Genomic DNA, 19218 nt, shown 5'->3' on the forward strand with positions numbered 1-19218 from the left:
CAGTAAAAGCCAAGGGAACGCACATCTAAATTGAAGTTCAGATTCACACCGGGAGCCTCCGTGGTATGGAGCTAGTGGACTGTCTGCCTGTCAGGAAGCAACTGTGGCTATCGACCGAGCTGAAGCTCAAGTTCAGATGCAGCTGTACCAAATGGGGGGATTTGGGGAAGTCACGTTATTTGGGGTTAGGGCTTAATCCCTTGTTCCTTAACACACCTACTTTTGGAAGCTTTTCCAGAAGAGGGAATTCTTTCCCTCTCCTTGAAACTCACTTAGGGTTCTTAGGAGGCCCTTGGCCTCAATAAGTGGCATGATGCAAAGGCCCAGACGCACCTGAGTTTGAAAACTGGCGCTGACGTTTATTAGCTGTGTGAACTTCCTCATCTGTAAAATGGGGATAAAATCATCACCTCCAGTGATTATTCTGGGGTATGTGAGCTCACATAAAATGTTTAGCACCGTGCCTAGCCTGTAGTTGGCACACAGTCCTTTCCATTCCTTCTTGCGGACACGGGAGCACTTGATTTACAGGTGTCTCACACAGCAGCGTGAGATTGTGCGGTGAGAAAACACCACGCCGCCATAGTCTGTATCTGAACACCAGTGCGTTGCCATTGTAGGCGGGGGTGAGCGTAAGGAAGCATGCGGTTACACATCTCTGGTGCTGTTCATTTTATGGTCTTGAGTTGAAAAATGCTTTCTTAACCCGGTGATAATGATGCACATCAACCCTTCCCAAAGTGCACTCCCTAGAACACGAGTCAGACAAGTTTGGAAAATGCTGCTTTCTACTACTTCCTTTCTGAGCTTCCCAAAGCACATGAGTAAAATATTTAAAAGTCTCCTAATGAAGAAATCTGTTGACTGAGTCTAACTCAGCATTTTGCAACCACACTGGACTCTGGAGTACTCTTGTGGAGTAAAATCTATATTGCATCGTGGCTCCCACTTGGGGTGTCTCAAGTGTCCATGGTGGTTGCATCTTAGAGTAGCTCACAAAATCTTATTGAAACCACAACAGAGCTTGAGTTTTCCGCCGACAAATAAGAAGCAAACCTTCATATGTTGGTAACTGATATAAAAGAACTGAAATCGCATTATAGCGTATGAAGGATTTTGTCAGCTGGGTTGATATCATTATTTATTGAATTGCTTCAGTGGTAATAACTACTTGAAGTGGAAATTGAACGTGAATTTGAAAATCACTATTTTTCAACCTCCAATTAGGTAATTGATTCAGGCCAATAGTATCAATGGATGTTAAAATCGGAGATGAACGAGCGTTAGGAAAGCTGGTTGTTCTCACAGTGGGAGAGTGTCACCCCACGCATGACTTGCTAATTGCAAATGGGAAAATATAAAAATAAGTGAGTGGATAAGGAAATAAATGAACACGAGTTCGTATCAGTATCTCTGACCATAATGCAGACTACAGCGTTTGGGCTAGCCCTCTCCCCTTGCTGACTGCTAACTTCTTTCTCTGATGCTGAGAAATATGGCCCCCATCTTCTATAATGTGTTGATTTATTTGTTTTTTTTAAAAATTTTTTTGATGTTTATTTACTTTTGTGTGTGTGAGAGAGAGACACAGAGTGCGAGTGGGAGAGGGGCATAGAGAGAGAGAGAGAGACAGGGAGACACAGAATCTGAAGCAGGCTCCAGGCTCCAAGCTGTTAGCACAGAGTCCGATGCGGGGCTCGAACCCATGAACCGTGAGACTGTGACCTGAGCCGAAGTTGGACGCTCAACCAACTGAGCCACCCAGGCACTCCTGATTTATTTGTTCAGTCCTAGCATACATGTAGTGTCAAAACTGATAACCCATACCCCTGTGAGAGATTAATTAATTAATTAATTTATAAATGGGAAATTCTGATACTGATTTTTTAAAATATATTTTTAATGTTTATTTTTGAGAGAGGGAGACAGAGCGCAAGCAGGGGAGGGACAGAGACAGAGGGAGACAGAGTCGGAAGCAGGCTCCAGGTTCTGAGCGGTCACCACAGAGCCCGAAGCGGGGCTCGAACTCACTGACCATGAGATCATGACCTGAGCCAAAGTCAGATGCTTATACGGCTGAGCCACCCAGGGGTGCCGAGAGACAAATTTATTAACTGGAATACAGTGTATCTATAGCACTCATTTTAGTAAAGAAATACCTTGTGGTTTTTTTTTTTTTTAATCTTTGAAAGCCAGCACATATTTCACACAGCTCATCTCACTTAGGACTAGCCACATTTCAGGTGCTGGATAGCCACATGTGACTAGGGGCTACTACCTTGGCAAAGATCTAGACCTCCGTGCTTCCTGGGAATTTCCCCTCGGGTCCACGCTTCCGCGTGTTTCCCCCCCTTCCTGCTGCTTCTCACTCTCAGTGCAGAAAATCTCACCAGGTCTCGTGACACGGATGGATTCCAGGCCCTTGGCTGGATGAACTACACTGTCTCACCCCGTGCGGACTGCGGAAGGCTTCCATGTACCTCTGGCACACGGGGTCGTTCTCGGGGTCAGTGGGGGGAGGGGCAGGCACAATCCTGATGCAGGGACGGGGCAGGGAGATATGGACAGGAAGCCACACCCCATGCATACGTCAAACCACTTACAGGTGTCAGGACCATGCAGCAGCTGGGGCCCTCGACCACCTGACACCTCCTTGAACCTCCTCGACAGCCACCTGCAAACTGCTGTTTGGAAGCAGAGCTCACGGTCATCGGTGAGGTTGTGGGCCTCAGCCCCTGGTCAGGCAGCTACTGGCTACAGAAAGGTCCAGAGGCGGTATAGTTTTTAGTTACAATTCTTTTCGGGTTTTTATCCACGTTTTTTTTTTTTTTTTTTTTTTTTGGGACAGAGAGAGACAGAGCATGAATTGGGGAGGGGCAGAGAGAGAGGGAGACACAGAATCGGAAACAGGCTCCAGGCTCCGAGCCATCAGCCCAGAGCCCGACGCGGGGCTCGAACTCACGGACCGCGAGATCGTGACCTGGCTGAAGTCGGACGCTTAACCGACTGCGCCACCCAGGCGCCCCTCTTTTCGGGTTTTTAATTAAGCGTCTTGTGGGGCACCTGGGTGGCTCAGTCGGTTGAGCGTCTGTCTCTTGATTTTGGCTCGGGTCACGATCCCAGGGGCGTGAGATCGAGCCCTGCGTCAGGCTCCACCTGAGCTTGGAGCTTGCTTAAGAGTCTCTCTCCCGCTGCCCCTCCCCCACACTAATGCACGCGCTCTCTTTCTCTCTCTCTCTCTCTCTAAAAAAAAGAAAGCATCTTGTGTATTTTATGTTTTCAGAAAATGATTCATATTCCCAAATGGGTATACAGTTTGGAGTTTATATAACAAATATTTCAGAAGTTATTGAAGGATGGGTCATAAAGATTAATATCTGAGTGAAGACCTTTTATTCATACATTTATATGACAGATATTTGTCGAGTGCCTACTATATGCCTAGCCTGGGAATTTTTATTAAGTAACTTCTTTACCTTCATTTTTCACACTAGTCCTCTGAAAGCAGGTACTGTTTTAAAACTCCACTTTATAGAAAAGAAAACCGAGGGGCACGTGGGTGGCTCAGTCGGCTGAGCATCCAACTCTTGGTTTCAGCTCAGGTCACGGTCTCACAGTTCGTGAGATCGAGCCCCGCATGGGGCTCTGTGCCGACAGCGCGGAGCTTGCTTGGGATTCTCTCTCTCTCCCCTCTCTCTGCCCTTCCCCCACTCTCGCTCTCCCAAAATAAAGAAATAAACTTAAAAAGAAATAAAAACTGAGACCCATAGAGGGAAAGCCACTTGCCAAATGGCTTTTACAAATGTAAAGGATTATAGACCAAGATTAGTTTGACTAGAGAGTCCAGGCTCTTGACGCAGCCTCTATAATACATGGTGTGAGTTTAAAATGGGAAGGAATTATGGCAGGTGAATTGGCCAAGAAGGCTTTATAAGAGAGGAGTGTGAGGCATTGTGGGAAGGCCAATGGACTGAGTTAAGAGACCTAGATTTTAGGCATTTGGAGAGGAGCTAGGGTAGGGCTTTCTGGGTAAGAGTGTACATGGGAACAGTACCTATGGGGAAGAGTGAACAAAAGTCCAATCGAAAGAAAATTGTCTTCATTTGCTTATTCATTCATCAGATGATAGTAAATGCATTTTATGTGCCAGGGATTAGGTGCTGGGGTCCCTAAAGGCCCAAAAGATTCAGTTTGACACCTCAGACTTTAATCGTTTATATGGTATTGGTAGGAAGTTTAGAAAGATAGACTTGGGCCAGATTTTGAATGGCCTTGAATGCCAGGCTACGTATTACTATTCACAATACTTTTATTTCAGAAACTTACCGTTTTTATACCACGAACCAAAGGTTTTGTGGCTTCATTCTAATCACATTACTCTTAGCTATGTATGTGACTTACATAAGCTTCATTTGTGGGTTGGCCTGGGATCCTAGCCACATTTATAGCATTGGGTTTTTGTTCCCCCTGCAAAGCATATTCTTGATTTGTAGGCAGCATGGGCCAGTAACTGAATTGAGAAGCAGAGAATTTTGGTGCTGGCTTGCCTCAAGCTCATACTGTGACCTTGAGCAAGTTCGTTTTGCTCTCTGAACGTCAGTTTCCCCTGGAATAAAATGAGACAGTTGAAATGGATGTCCTCTTTTTTTTTTTTTAATTTTTTTTTCAACGTTTATTTATTCTTGGGACAGAGAGAGACAGAGCATGAACGGGGGAGGGGCAGAGAGAGAGGGAGACACAGAATCGGAAGCAGGCTCCAGGCTCTGAGCCATCAGCCCAGAGCCCGACGCGGGGCTCGAACCCACGGACCGCGAGATCGTGACCTGGCTGAAGTCTGACGTTCAACCGACTGAGCCACCCAGGCGCCCCTGCACTTCAGTTTTATTTTATTTTTTTTTTCAACGTTTTTATTTATTTTTGGGACAGAGAGAGACAGAGCATGAACGGGGGAGGGGCAGAGAGAGAGGGAGACACAGAATCGGAAACGGGCTCCAGGCTCCGAGCCATCAGCCCGGAGCCCGACGCGGGGCTCGAACTCACGGACCGCGAGATCGTGACCTGGCTGAAGTCGGACGCTTAACCGACTGCGCCACCCAGGCGCCCTCTGCACTTCAGTTTTTTTTTTTTTTTTTTTTTTCAACGTTTATTTATTTTTGGGACAGAGAGAGACAGAGCATGAACGGGGGAGGGGCAGAGAGAGAGGGAGACACAGAATCGGAAACGGGCTCCAGGCTCTGAGCCGTCAGCCCAGAGCCCGACGCGGGGCTCGAACCCACGGACCGCGAGATCGTGACCTGGCTGAAGTCGGACGCTTAGCCGACTGCGCCACCCAGGCGCCCCTGTCCTCTTTTTTTTTAATTTAGAGAGAGAGAGCATGACTGGGGGAGAGGGGCAGAGGGAGTGATGAGAGAGAGAGAGAGAGAGAGAGAGAGAGAGAGAGAATGAATCAGAATCTTAAGCAGGCTCCATGCTCAGTGTGGAGCCCGACATGGGACTCGATCCCAGGACCCTGGGATCATGACCTGAGAGGGGAACTCAAGATCCCGACACTCCACAGTCTGGGCCACCCAGGCGCCCTGATGTCTTATTTTAATATCAAATGTTTTCTCTGTCTCCCTTTACTACTGTAAATTCATATTTATAGACACTAGATGATTGAACCTGTCTGTACACCTAGTTTCAATAAACATCAGTATAACATCCTAACTATAATGTAAAAGAAAAAAAGTAATTTTTTAAGAAAATAGCATGTATTTCAGTACGTATTTCAGTCCCCGTCAGATGCATGCACCAATGTGTTTAATCAGTGTAAATGTCAGGGCTGTGAATGCAGATGAATATGAGAATAGCGTCCATTGGTAGCTCAAGTTCCACATCTTTCCGAGAGAGGGCATGATTTTCTGAGATGTTGATCAACTCGGTTCTGTGTTGTGCTCGTCTCCCAGGGAAGTGCCGTGTGGGTCCCGCCTTCTCTGCTGCTTCATCCCTGAAGTATCCCCTACGCATCCTCATCATGCCCCTTAGGGGGTGCTGCTCCCTCTGTTGCAATCACCTGGACCAGAAGAAACCCCAGCTGTCTGCCCATTTGATTCTCTGAGTCCCTGCGTGAATATTCTTTGAGTGACATCCATCGTGGGGGGTCCTGCGTCAGGACTCAAGAAGTCTGGTTTTGTTTCTACTTTTGCGGCTCGGGATCTCCGGTAGTGAACACGAAGGACTTGTTTACCGGCTGTGGTTTTGTGAGAACTGCCATGTAAAGAAGCGGAATAGCTCATTAGTGTTCGGGGGATTGAGGAAGTAGGTTTCACCGCTTAGTTACCTTTCTGCGTTTGTCATTTTGCTCTCAAATGTGCCTTAGGAGTTTTAAATCGTTCCTTATTTTCTTAGGGCAGAGTACCACGTGTTAGGGTCTGTTATTGCCAGCAGATGGCGATGTTTGGTGCAAAAACTGTCAGGCTTACCAGCTGCAGATTTTTCTAGGCTCTCTTAGTATTTAAAATTCAAACTTCATGGTGCATATTGGAAAGTATCTCTCCTTTTTGAAAGACCCGATATGAATTAACTTGCTTAAGGCAATGGGTAGGCTGGTGAAGAGAAGCCTGTAATTCAAATTTTTACAAATTAAGTCACATTTGACGACAGGCCCAGTATTTTAGTAGAACAGCTAAGATGTATGTTTTTATGCAGTGAGTAGTTGATCTCTTGATTTATCTGTAAATTCTGATTTCCTATTTATAGGTTTTAAGTGATAATTTATTTTGAAACAGTTTCAGACCACAGAAGGATTGCCAGAACAATACAAAGGGCTCCCCCAGTCCCTTTAATCAGAACCCCCCAATTGTTAATATTTTACCTCATTTGCTCCATGGTTCACCCTTCTCTCTGTGTCCATTATCATTAGTCTTTCTCTGAATCCTTTGAGAGCTAGATGTTCTATCGCCCCTAAACGCTCCAGAGTCCCCCAGACAAGATCATTTTCCTACTAGAATAGCATACAACTAGCATATAACTCTGCAAATCAGGAATCTGTATTGCTATCCCATTACCATCCCGTCCACATGCATCCATTCAAATGTTGCCAGCTGGCCAACAATGTCACTTTTTCCCTTTGTGGTTTGAGGTCCTGTCTAGGAGTATGTGTTGTTTAGTTTGTGGTCTCCAATCCAGACCCGTTCTTTAGTCTTTCCCTGTCTTTCACATCCTTGAAATTTTTATAGAGTACAGACCTTACAATCTGCAGGATGACCAGCAAACTGGGTCTGGTGGTTCTTATTTAAAAAAAAATTTTAAAAAACTTTTTTTATGTTTATTTAGTTTTGAGAGACAGAGCACAGTGGGGGAGGGGCAGAGAGAGAAGGAGACACAGAATCCGAAGCGGGCTCCAGGCTCCGAGCTGTCGGCACAGAGCCCGACGTGGGGCTCGAACCCACAAACTGTGAGATCATGACCTGAGCCGGAGTCGGACGCTTAACTGACCGAGCCACCCAGGCGCCCCCTGTCTGATGGTTCTTTATGACAAGGCTCGGGCTGTACGTTCTTGGCAGGGATCGCACCACAGACCTGATGCTGCATATGTCAGGAAGTACGTGATGTCAACCTGCCCCATCACTGGTAATGTTAACCAGGATCACCTGGTCATCAGGTTTTAACTAAAATCCATCATTGAATTAAAACCCAATTAAAATCTATCATGTGGGTTTTTTTTTTTTTTTTAAGTGGCATACTTTAGGGGCACCTGACTGGCTCCGTCAGTGGAGCGTTATCTCTTGATCTCAGGGTCATGAGTTCAAGCCCCATGTTGAGTGTGGAGCCTACTTAAAAAAAAGTAGGAAAAAAAGCAGTGTATATTAATTTTTCTCCATATTCCAACTCTAAACTTCGGGAAAAACACCTAACGCCCAGTTTTAAATAATAAGTCATTTCAAACATTACTTCGTCAATTTGTACCAGCATTTTCCTTTTGCTAAAAGCATGTTACTGATTTGAGCGGTGATTACACTGTATTAATGATGTAAGTGTTTATTGGGGATTCCCAGTTCCGAACTTCATCTATTGGGGCTGTTTTGTAAGAAAGCTACTGACAGTTTGAGGTTGATCACATGTCACAGAAACAGCTTGATTGGTAATTGTATTTTCTTTCTTTTTTTAAGTTTATTTCTTTATTTTGAGAGAGAGAGAGAGAGAGAGAGAGAGAGAGAGAGAGAAAACAGGGCTGGGGCAGAGAGAAGAGGGAGAGGGGAAGAGAGAAAAGGACAGAGAGAATCCTAAGCAGGCTGCATGCTGTGAGCACAGAGCCTGACTCCAGGCTTGATCCCACAAACCGTGAGATCATGACCTGAGCCAAAATTAAGAGCCGAATGCTTAACTGACTGAGCCACCCGAGCACCCCAGTCATTGTATTTTCTTATGGTTTATTCAGTATTGAAAAGTACAAAACTTAAAAACAAAGCATCTTTTATAAACTTGTTGCTACGACATCTCAAAATACTTAACATATAAAAATGTAGGGGCACCTGGCCGGCTCAGTCAGAAGAGCATGCGACTCCTGATCTTGGGGTTGTGAGTTCGAACCCCATGTTGGGTATAGAGATTACATAAAGAAGTAAACAAACAAATACTGAGTCTGTTTTTTTTTTTAAAGGTGCTATTTCTGGTGAACAGTGGCAAGCTACAAGTACTTTCTTCCTAGTTCCTTCCTGAAATGAAGAAGAATATCACTTAATAAAAATAAGATAAAAATGTCAGGACACATCTTAGTATTCCAGGAAGTTAGTAGTAAAGAAAAGGCGAAAATGTATGCAGAATAACTTTCTGTCTGTTTTAGGATTATAACCAGCAGAAGTCACTAGAAGTTTGGTCATATAACTGTATATTTTTGTTTGTTAGGAAAACAAAAGCATCAAGTGGGCATCTAGGTGGGACTACATTTTGGATTCCATGCCTCATACCAACATTCAGTGGTTGAGGTAAGTACTTTATTTTTTATTTTTAAGTTTATTTTCTTTAGTAACCTCTGCCCAACATGGGGCTCGAACTCAGCATGCTGAGGTCAAGGGTCGCATGCTCTTCTGACTGAGCCAGCCAGGTGCTTCTAGGTAACTACTTTATTTTATGTATGTATGTATGTATGTATGTATGTATGTATGTATGTATTTATTTTTAAATGTTTATTTTTGAGAGAGAGAGAGAGAGAGAGAGAGAGACAGAAAGACAGAGAGACAGAGAGTGAGTAGGGGAGGGACAGAGAGACAGAGGCAGAATCTGAAGCAAGCTCCAGGCTCTGAGCTGTCAGCACAGAGCCCAACGCGGGGCTCAAACTCACGAGCCGTGAGATCATGACCTGATCCAAAGTCGGACGCTTAACCCACTGAGCCACCCAGGCGCCCCCCCCTAGGTAAGTACTTTATAAAACAAAGAGTAGGTAGCTTCAGTAGGAGAAATGTAAATATATATTTGTATTAAATATACATATTTATATATATATTTATACCTTATATATATATCTTATATAAATCATATATATATCTTATATATATATCTTATATATATGTACATATATCTATATCTATATCTATATATCTATATATATCTTTAAGTTTATTTTAAGAGAGAGAGGGAGAGAAGCAGAGAGAAAATTCTGGGCTGAAAGCAAGGAGCTGGACGCGGGGGTCGAAGCCATGAGTGGTGAGATCTATATACCTATGTGTTTTAAAAAGCTATTTTGTTACGGGAGATGATCTTGAGTGACACCTTTTCCTCCCTGTGGCTGGTGTCCCCTCTCCTTCCTCGCACACACCTCTCCACGTGCACAAAGAAAGAGAAAAAGGAAGACGGGCCTTAAATACACGCCTGCGTATGCCGAAGGGAAGAGCGGCTTGAGGTGTCTGAGAGGTGCCTTGCGGCCTGCAAAGAGCACGGGGGGCGCGAAGTGGGCAGGGTGTGACTGCGGAAGGGGACACCGCGCGCGAGCCGGGAGGAAAACACAGTAGAGACTTGTGCTCCTGGGTTCCGAAAGTCTGAGGAAGAGGGCCAGGAGGAAGGTGGAGGCATTACATGTGAGACACCGAGACCTTTCAAGGGGCGCTTCATTCCCTCAGCGGGGCGGCTGACAGAGAGGACCGTGTGGGGGGCGAGGTGTGTCGGGGAGGGGCTGCTCGTGCCACTGGTGTGCTTCCTCGTTCCCGCGAGGCGGCCAGACGCCCTGTTGGGCTCTGGGGCAGACGGACTTCTGCTCCCGCGAGGCTTTGTGTTCGGGTGGATGCAGAGGACACGCGCTTGATCGCTCGGGAAGCTTCATCGGGGCCCAAACCGCAGAGGTGGAAGTTTCAGCCTGAAATGGGGGGAGGAACCAGTTGAGAACGTGACGATTGGGCGTGACTGTGGCCAAGTGCTGAGGGAGGTGGGGGGGTAGGTCAGTTTGGGGTGGAAGAAGACTACGAAAGTAAAAATGAAAGTGAGGGAGGGTGTGGTTCCGAGTATGGTCTCTTGAGGTGATGACCCTCCTTATGTACCCATTGCCTTTTAAGTGAGAATAACACCCCCCGCTCCTGTGTTTCTACACTTATTCCTTCGTGTCTTCCTGCTTTCCCCCCTCCTCCTCCTCCTCCTCCTCCTCCTCCTCCTCCTCCTCCTCATTATTATGATCATATGGGAGCTTTTCCAGAGTCTTCTGTTTGGGCAACTGTCCACGTCCCATTTTCTCACATCCCCAGAAGTCTCTTCGGGTAAAATTTATTTAAATGGTTTCTCCAAAGGGATTGGGAGACCAAAGGGCCTCCAGATACACTGTGGGGGCTAATCTCTAGTAGTATTCGTATTTATAGCATAATAAGGAATGTACTTTGTTTCAGCCATGATCTAATTCACTTACCACATTAACAGACGTTTTAGACATCAGTCATCTTTAAAATTTTTTTAATGTTTATTTTCGAGGGAGAGAGAGAAAGCATGAGCAGGAGAGGGGCAGAAAGAGGGGGAGAGAAAATCTCAAGCACACTCCACGTTGTCGGCTCAGAGCCCCACATGGGGCTCGAACCCACGAACCGTGAGATCATGACTTGAGCTGAAACCAAGAGTCAGACGCTTAGCCGACTGAGCCACCCAGGCGCCCCTGAAAGTTTTTATTTATTTATTTATTTTGAGAGGGACGCCTGGGTGGCTCAGTCGGTTAAGCGTCCGACTTCAGCTCAGGTCATGGTCTCGTGGTCTGTGGGTTTGAGCCCCACGTCGGGCTCTGTGCTGACAGCTCAGAGGCTGGAGCTTGCTTTGGATTCTATGTCTCCCTCTCTCTCTCTCTGCTCCTTCCCCACTCATGCTCTCTCTCTCTGTCTCTCAAAAATGAATAAATGTAAAAAATTTATTTATGTTCGGCATGAGAGTGTGCACACGCAAGCAGGGGAGCGGTCGAGAGAGTGGGAGACAGAGAATCCCAAGCAGGCTCCGCGCTGTCAGCGCAGAGCCTGGCTCAGGGCTCGAACTCACGAACCGTGAGACCATGACCTGGGCTGACGTCGGACGCTCAACCGACTGAGCCACCCAGGCGCCCCTCCTATGCTGTACCTTTTATCCCTGTGACTTATTCATTCCATAGCTGGAAGGCCGCACCTCCCACCCCCTGCACTCATCTTGCCCATCCCCCCACACCCCCTCCCCTTTGGCAGCCACAAGTGACTTATTTGTTTTATAACTGGAACTTTGCACCTCTTAATCTCCTTCATCTATTTTGCCCATCCCCCCATACTACCTCCTCTCTGGCAACCATAGACATCAATCATCTTATTGGCATCTTTTTTTAAATTTATTTTTGAGAGACAGGGAGAGTACAAGCGGGGGAGGGGCAGAGAGAGAGGGAGGGAGACAGAGGATCTGAAATGGGCTCCGCGCTGACAGTAGAGAGCCTGATGTGGGGCTCAAACTCACGGACTGTGAGATCATGACCTGAGGGAAAGTCAGATGCTTAACTGACTGAGCCACCCAGGCTCCTCCTTATTGGCATCTTTCTAGAACAGTGTTGGTCTTTTCAGATTCTGGTGAAGCTTTGTTGATGTGTTCGGGTTTGGCTGGGTGGTGGGATGGCAGAAGGGATTGGTTTTGATTTGGGAATAATTTTGAAGTTTAAATTTTAGAAACAGTAAGAGCTGGGAAGTACAGTGACCATGGGGTCATTACCCTGAAGCTCATAAAAAGACCACAACCTTGGTCTATCAGTTAAGAAGTCAGTCAGCCATTAGTTCAACCTTGATTCCTGGACTTTCATTCTCAGTTCCATGCTCTGGAATTGAGTTTCTGTTAATTGATCTTATTTACTTCTTCTTGCTTCTTTTTGGGAATGTACCCTTAAAAAATTCTAAAATCACCTTAAGAATAATGTTGCTTATATTGCTTTATTTGGTTTGGTTTTGTTTCTTTTTAGTGTTTATTTTTGAGACAGAGAGAGACAGAGCATGAGCGGGGGAGGGGCAGAGAGAGAGGGAGGCACAGAATCCGAAGAAGGTTCCGAGCTGTCAGCACAGAGCCCGATGTGGGACTTGACTTCACGAACCGTGAGATCATGACCTGAGCTGAGGTCGGACTTAACAGACTGAGCCACCCAGGCGCCCCTATGTTGCTTTATTTGTAATACAGTTTTGTGGATTATGTGTATTAATACATAATGTCAATATATTGTGTATTATAATATATTAAGTTCATTTAATATACTGATGTATTCAGCTTTTGATCTAAGTTTAACCTTGGAAAAGTGATCAGCATGATGATAATTTGAATGCCTTTCTTTTATATGTACCCACATTTTCTTCTCACGGTTTAAATAAGGAACTTGAGGTTTAACTTCTCGTTTTTCTTCTTTAAATTTTCTAGTATTATGAATTCCTTTGTTATCATTCTCTTCTTATCTGGCATGGTGGCTATAATTATATTGAGGACTCTTCATAGAGATATTATCAGATACAATGAGATGAGTTCTTCTGTAAGTAAAAATGCACATATTTGATTCAGCAAATATTTGAATGCCTACTCTGTCCACTTGTCAATGTTATATTTTTACTTAGGGCATATAATACCTCGAATACGGCACATTTCGACGTCTAGCAATTTAGCCTATTATACCAAATCAGAAAGTATAGAGTTGCGTAGGTTCTATCAGAAAGTATAGAGTTGGGTATGCTCTGTAAAAGTAGAAGTCAGTTTATTAGAGAGGTATTTGTTACCCACTCTGGTTCTATTCCTTTTTATATGTTTCTGAACTTTTAAAGTATTATTTAATGTTTCCATTAATTTGGAGTATGAGATAAATGTATCAAACATTGCAAAATGTTATCATTTGGGTTAAATTTAGTTAAAAAAAATCTTTTAACATTTATTCATTTTTTGAGAGACAGAGTGAGACACAGAGTGTGAGCGGGGGAGGGGCAGAGAGAGAGGGAGACACAGAATCGGAAGCAGGCCCCAGGCTCTGAGCTGTCAGCACAGAGCCTGATGCGGGGCCTGAACTCACAAACTGTGAGATCATGACCTGAACCGAAGTCAGACGCTCAACCAAGTGAGCCACGCAGGTGCCCCGAATTTTAAATTTCTATAAAAATTGGCCGATTCCCTCTGTATATTAAATCATTTCACTTTCTTCATGCAATTAAGCCAGGTGTGTTCCTTGTATGAGGAACACATTCCCTCTAATGCAAAACTTAGAGTAAGGGAGTGCCTCATTTGGATGGCAGGATCACCTACCTTCCAGAGGGCTGCTGTATCCTGAATGAGCCATTGGCTTCCAGTTAGTCTGTCTTTAGAGGAAAATTCATTTCCGTCTAAGTTTGAGAGTTCTGGTAACTTTCTGCCACAGTGTGTTTACCAAAGATTTTCTCATATGCAGGAAGACGCCCAGGAGGACTTTGGTTGGAAGCTGCTTCATGGGGATGTATTCAGACCACCAAGGAGTAGAATGTTGCTGTCAGTTTTCCTGGGCCAAGGAACACAAGTTTTGATCATGACGTTTATCACCTTACGTAAGTAGGCTCAGATCGATATGCGTCATCTTAAACATTCTTAGTGAACTGTTGCCGTATGTTAAATTTTGATCCACGTGTACAAAAGGGCTTTGAAAATACCCTAAAGTTTAAGAAAATGTATGTTTTATGGTACTTACAATTCTATCTTCTCAAATCAAGGATAGGAATCTGAATATGTTCCTGTCTCCGGGACCTTTCATGGCTTCTTCAGTTGTGAATAATTTATTGCGCTGTCCAATACACAAAGTCCTTGCTTTGCAAAAGAGAAGCTTTCTTGAAAATCAGCATGTGGGTAGAATTATATTTTAAGTGGACTAAGGGAATTCATAATTAAACACTAGCATTTTGAAATGCTGTGGCAAGCCTAAGTGCTGGTCTTTAAACGTATAAACAGAATGGCATCTTTAGGAGGCTCACAATGGCTGTTGAACCCTGGCTGCCTTCATGTATAAAGTAAAAATGGAGCCTGTCGATTTTTGATGGCCAGAGTGGTGATTTTCATAAACAAGGCTGCTATAAAAAAAAAAAAAAAGGCTTGTTAGGTGTTTCAGATGTCAGTGCTAACTTCAAAATTCAGCTTTCAAGATTGTATTTTCCTGAGACCAAGTCTCGCTTTGATTAAAAAAAATTTTTTTAATGTTTATTTTTGAGAGAGAGAGAGAGAGAGAGAGAGAACAGGGGAGGGGCAGAGAGAGAGAGGGAGACACAAAATCTGAGGCAGGCTCCAGGCTCTGAGCTGTCAGCACAGAGCCTGACATGGGGCTCGAACTCATAAACTATGAGATCATGACCTGAGCCAAAGTCGGATGCTTAACCGACTGAGCCACCCAGGTGCCCCACTGCTTTGATCTTTTCTTTATTCTTCCCCTTGAATACAAGGAAGCAGAAGGAAATGTTTGTGGGAAAATGATTTTCTGTTTAGGGAATGATACTAGAGTAGGGGGGATTGTTTATTTAATTTTGATTTAAATGGTGAGGTAAAGACTAGATCCAACTTGGAAACTGAACTTCACTTGCCTTGTCTTGAAAATCACACCTTTTCATTAAGACAAAATTGTCATTAGTTAAGGGAATAACATTCATTCACAGTGTCACTTAAGATCTCACATGACAGAATATCCTTGTGTGCTGTTACACATAATATGTCTTAATCAGTGGGTCTTTAATTTATTACAAAGTCTTGTGTGCTTCTGAGGCTATGATCGTAACTGGTTTGATATTTCTTTTTTGTGCCTTTAGTTCTGGCCTGCCTTGGTTTTCTATCCCCCTCCAACCGAGGCGCTTTAATGACCTGTGCCGTTGTGCTCTGGGTCCTTCTGGGAACCCCTGCCGGATATGTGTCTGCAAGAATGTATAAGAGTAAGCATTACATCTGCTCTCATTCCAGTAAGTTCATGCGTTCAGTGTAGAAATTAAAAGGCCGTAAAACACAACATTTGAGAATCGCATGGGGCATTTTAGCCGACCCATCCAAAGGTACTTGTGTCCTGGTCATAAAGTAGGTCTAAAGTGGACTGAAATCAAGTTGCGACAGTAACTCTTCTGTCTTTTCCTTCCTCAGCACTTAAAGGTGTTAAATGGAAGACAAACTTTTTGCTGACGGCACTATTATGTCCTGGGTGAGCATTGCACGTTCTCCGTTCTCTATGCAATTACACTCTTCCTTAGACTTCGTCTTGGAGAAATCATCGTAGGCGATAATGAAGGGTCGAAGGGAGAGGAGTTTTCTGTAGCGGCAGCATTCTCTCTTTGTACAGCGTAGCCTCGAGTGCAAAGAGATAGCCAGGGTGCTGCTGTATTGAATTTTGATCTTCGGTCTTGGAGCACATTTCATAAATGCTCATCTCAGTTATACATCTTGCATTATATACCATATTAGAATGGCAATTTAGGCACCACCTGTGTTTGTCCCCTTGTCGCTGCCTTCTGTGATTCTTTCTTCCCGTCTCCCCTAGTGACTGCAGTGTCATTAGTGACTGCAGTTCGGGGGTAGAGTCATTGTCCAAGGGGGAGTGGGCGGGGCCGCACAGTGGCCGTGTGAGTAGCGCAGTCAGCCCCCTAGTTACAGACCTGCGGGATTGGTGGCCAAGCCGGGGAGCAGGTGTTCAAGGTCACGTGGGATGTCAGTAACAGAGCGCTATATATAACCGAATGTTCCCCCTGCATCCCGTCCTGGGATCTTCCCACAGAACCTCGCTGATGAAGTGCTGACTCACTTAGGGTTTCATCTCCTTAGCTCGGGCTGCCCTACCAAAATCCATAGACTGGAGGGGCGCCTGGGTGGCTCAGGCGGTTGGGCGTCTGACTTCGGTTCAGGTCATGATCTCGGTTTGTGAGCTTGAGCCCCGCATCCGGCTCTGTGGGCTCTGTGCCGCCGGCTCAGAGCCCGGAGCTTGCTTTGGATTCTGTGTCTCCTTCTTTCTCTGCTCCTCCCCGACCTGTGCTGTCTCTGTCTCTCAAAAATAAATAAATGTAAAAAAAAATCCCATAGAGTGGGGGGGGGGGGGGGGGTGAAACAAAACAGTACACATTTGATTTCTCATAGTTCTGGAGGCGGAAATGTTGGAGATCAGGGCACCAACAGGGTTGGGTCCTGGTGAGAAGTCTCTTCCTAGCTCTTGACGACTGCAGTCTTGCTGTTTCCCCACATGGCAGGCAGAGACAGTAAACTCTCTAGTGTCTCCTCTCATAAAGGCACTAATCCCATCATGAAGGCCTCATCTAAGCTTAATCACCTCCCAAAGGCCCCACCCCCAAATACCATTACCTTGTGGATCAGTGCTTCAATATATGAATTTGGGGAGGGGGACACAACTCAGTCCATAGCACGGTTCATTTCTCATATTCTTTCCTTGATGTTATGAAGGAAAGGTCTTTTTAAAAAAGGTTTATTTATTTTGAGAGAGAGAGACAGACAGATGGACAGACAGCACAAGTGGGGGAGGGGCAGAGAGAGAGGGGGAGAGACAGTCCCAAGCAGGGTCCGCACTGTCAGCCAGGAGCCTGATGCCGGGCTCGATCCCACGAACCACGAGATCATGACCTGAGCTGAAATCAAGAGTCAGATGCTTAAACGACTGAACCACTCAGGCTCCCCACCTCCCCCCCCCCACTTTTTTTGTTTTTTAAGGAAAAACTAGTGGATTCTATCTTAATTGTCATGTACTTTAGTTCCTATTTGTTACAAAATTCCCATGTCCTTGATGCTAGAGGTATGTCCCCATAGTGGAAGAGGTCCTATAATGAAAGTTATACATAGTAAACTCAGTTACATTATATGCTGATTGGTGACAAAGGGAGAGCAAAATGCTTTAACAATGCTCTGTGGCTGTGCATGATACCGTGAATGAGGCAACGCAGTGATAGATTCTGTAGACCCATAACCTTTTATCTCCATGTGGCTTGTTTTCCTTGAAACTCCGGGGAAAAAGAGGAGATCATTGAGAGGATTGAACATTACGAGTTTGCACATCAAATACAGGAACCTCAGAATTTTTGACTTATTTAAAGTAAGGACAATGCAGTCCCCTCCCCCTCCCCACCTTGACTAGAGCCATCTGCTTTTCCTGTAACTGTTTTCAAGGGAACTAGAATGGGTGGTCTTCTCTGAGGTGAATGCTTTATTACATTTATGTAAGAAAGCAATGTCCTTGACAATATTTCAGCTATTTGTTGCTTCAAGCTCAAGACTCAAATGAATCCCACACTGGATAAATTTGGCAGCAAAGTGCCATTGTGCAAGTGTCATTATACTGGGTTGTACTACAAGGGGCAGCACGTGCAGGAACCAGTCCACAAACCGTCCGCTGTTCTCTGCTTTAGTTCGTTACTCATTCGGCACACCCAGCGTGGTCTTTTTGGTTGTGTTTTGCTTTCGTTCTTACCCTATTTAAGGCATTATCCTAGGCACTGTAGAGGAAATTAAATACAAATTGTCTCTGAAACTGTCTTCGTGGCTTAAGAGGACTAATAATGGCCCAGCGTTCATCACACATGTTCCATCTTACTGTAAAAAGAAGCTACATCATAGAAATAGACAATGTAAGGGGCGCCCGGGGGGCTCAGTCAGTGAAGCGTCCGACTTCGGCTCAGGTCATGATCTCACGGTCCGTGAGTTCGAGCCCCGCGTCGGGCTCTGTGCTGGCAGCTCGGAGCCTGCTTCGGATTCTGTGTCTCCCTCTCTCTCTCTGCCCCTCCCCTGCTCCTGCTCTGTCTCTCTCTGTCTCAAAAATAAATAAAAACGTTAAAAAAAATAAAAAAAAATGTAAAAGAATTAGAATATATCATATCGCTAAGCTTGATGAGCCAAATTGAACAATCAGTGTCTGAGAAAAGCATTAGCATTCCCAATGCGCTATGAGCTGTTTTCATCATGTTTTCCGTGAGATTGATTGTGAAGCATGTTTTACACAGAGAAATTCAAAAATTCGAGTAGAAATCCATAATTACATGGCTCAGGTTTACATGGACTTTGCGATGACGCGGTGTCAAGACACAGTTTTGTCAAAGTAAAAAAAAAAAATGTTTTTGATTTGAAAAGCAACTGGGAACAGTGGTTGTGTCCTGGGTGGGTTTTCGGGGGGCTGGGGGACAGGAGTGTGAAGGAGACTATTTGTATTAGATTTACTTTTCGCTCTTTTTTTCCCCACCTTTTTGCATCATGTACCATATGCACGTGTTACCTGTTTTTAAGTAATTTCATTATGAACAACAGTAACACCAACTCAGAACCATATATTAAAGGGGAGAGGTAGTGCTAGAAGCTGACGGCACAGGCTTTAGAGTCGGACACACACACGCGCGTGTGCACGCACGCACACGTACCCTATACTGCAAACGTATAGAGTGGTTCATTTCCCAATTCTACCTCCTCCTAGTTACCGGGCCTTGAGCACATTGTGAGTAACGCTGCGACGAACATAGGCGTGCAGGTACGTCTTTGAGATCTTTGTCTTCTGTTCCGTCGCATAGATATTTTCTGTGGTGCCATTTCTGTTCCCTTGTCATCTATTTTACCATTTTTTTTTTTGAGTTATTCTCTTAGTGGTTACCTTACAGATTACAATTAGTGTCCCAATTTACACCAATCTAGTTCGGATGAATCCCAGCTTAATTTCAATATTAGACAAAACTTTGCTCCTATCAAGCTCCTTTCTCACCTCCCTTCTTCGTGCTGTCACTGCCATACAAATTACGTCTTAATACTTTGTATGCT

General features: G+C 44.8%; 1 protein-coding gene across 2 annotated transcripts in view; it reads left to right on the forward strand.

Moving 5' to 3' along the window:
• The window catches only part of LOC115507663 (transmembrane 9 superfamily member 2-like), a 90266-nt gene that overhangs the window by 43569 nt on the left and 27479 nt on the right, over positions 1-19218 (forward strand). For both annotated transcript variants that reach the window (XM_030306126.1, XM_032592231.1), the window contains exons 8-12: positions 8887-8966; positions 12859-12967; positions 13868-14000; positions 15243-15362; positions 15565-15622. In XM_030306126.1, coding sequence (XP_030161986.1) covers positions 8887-8966; positions 12859-12967; positions 13868-14000; positions 15243-15362; positions 15565-15622 — 500 coding nt within the window. The remainder of the gene's footprint in view (positions 1-8886; positions 8967-12858; positions 12968-13867; positions 14001-15242; positions 15363-15564; positions 15623-19218) is intronic.

Source organism: Lynx canadensis, chromosome X, assembly GCF_007474595.2.
Source record: "Lynx canadensis isolate LIC74 chromosome X, mLynCan4.pri.v2, whole genome shotgun sequence".
NCBI lineage: Eukaryota > Metazoa > Chordata > Mammalia > Carnivora > Felidae > Lynx > Lynx canadensis.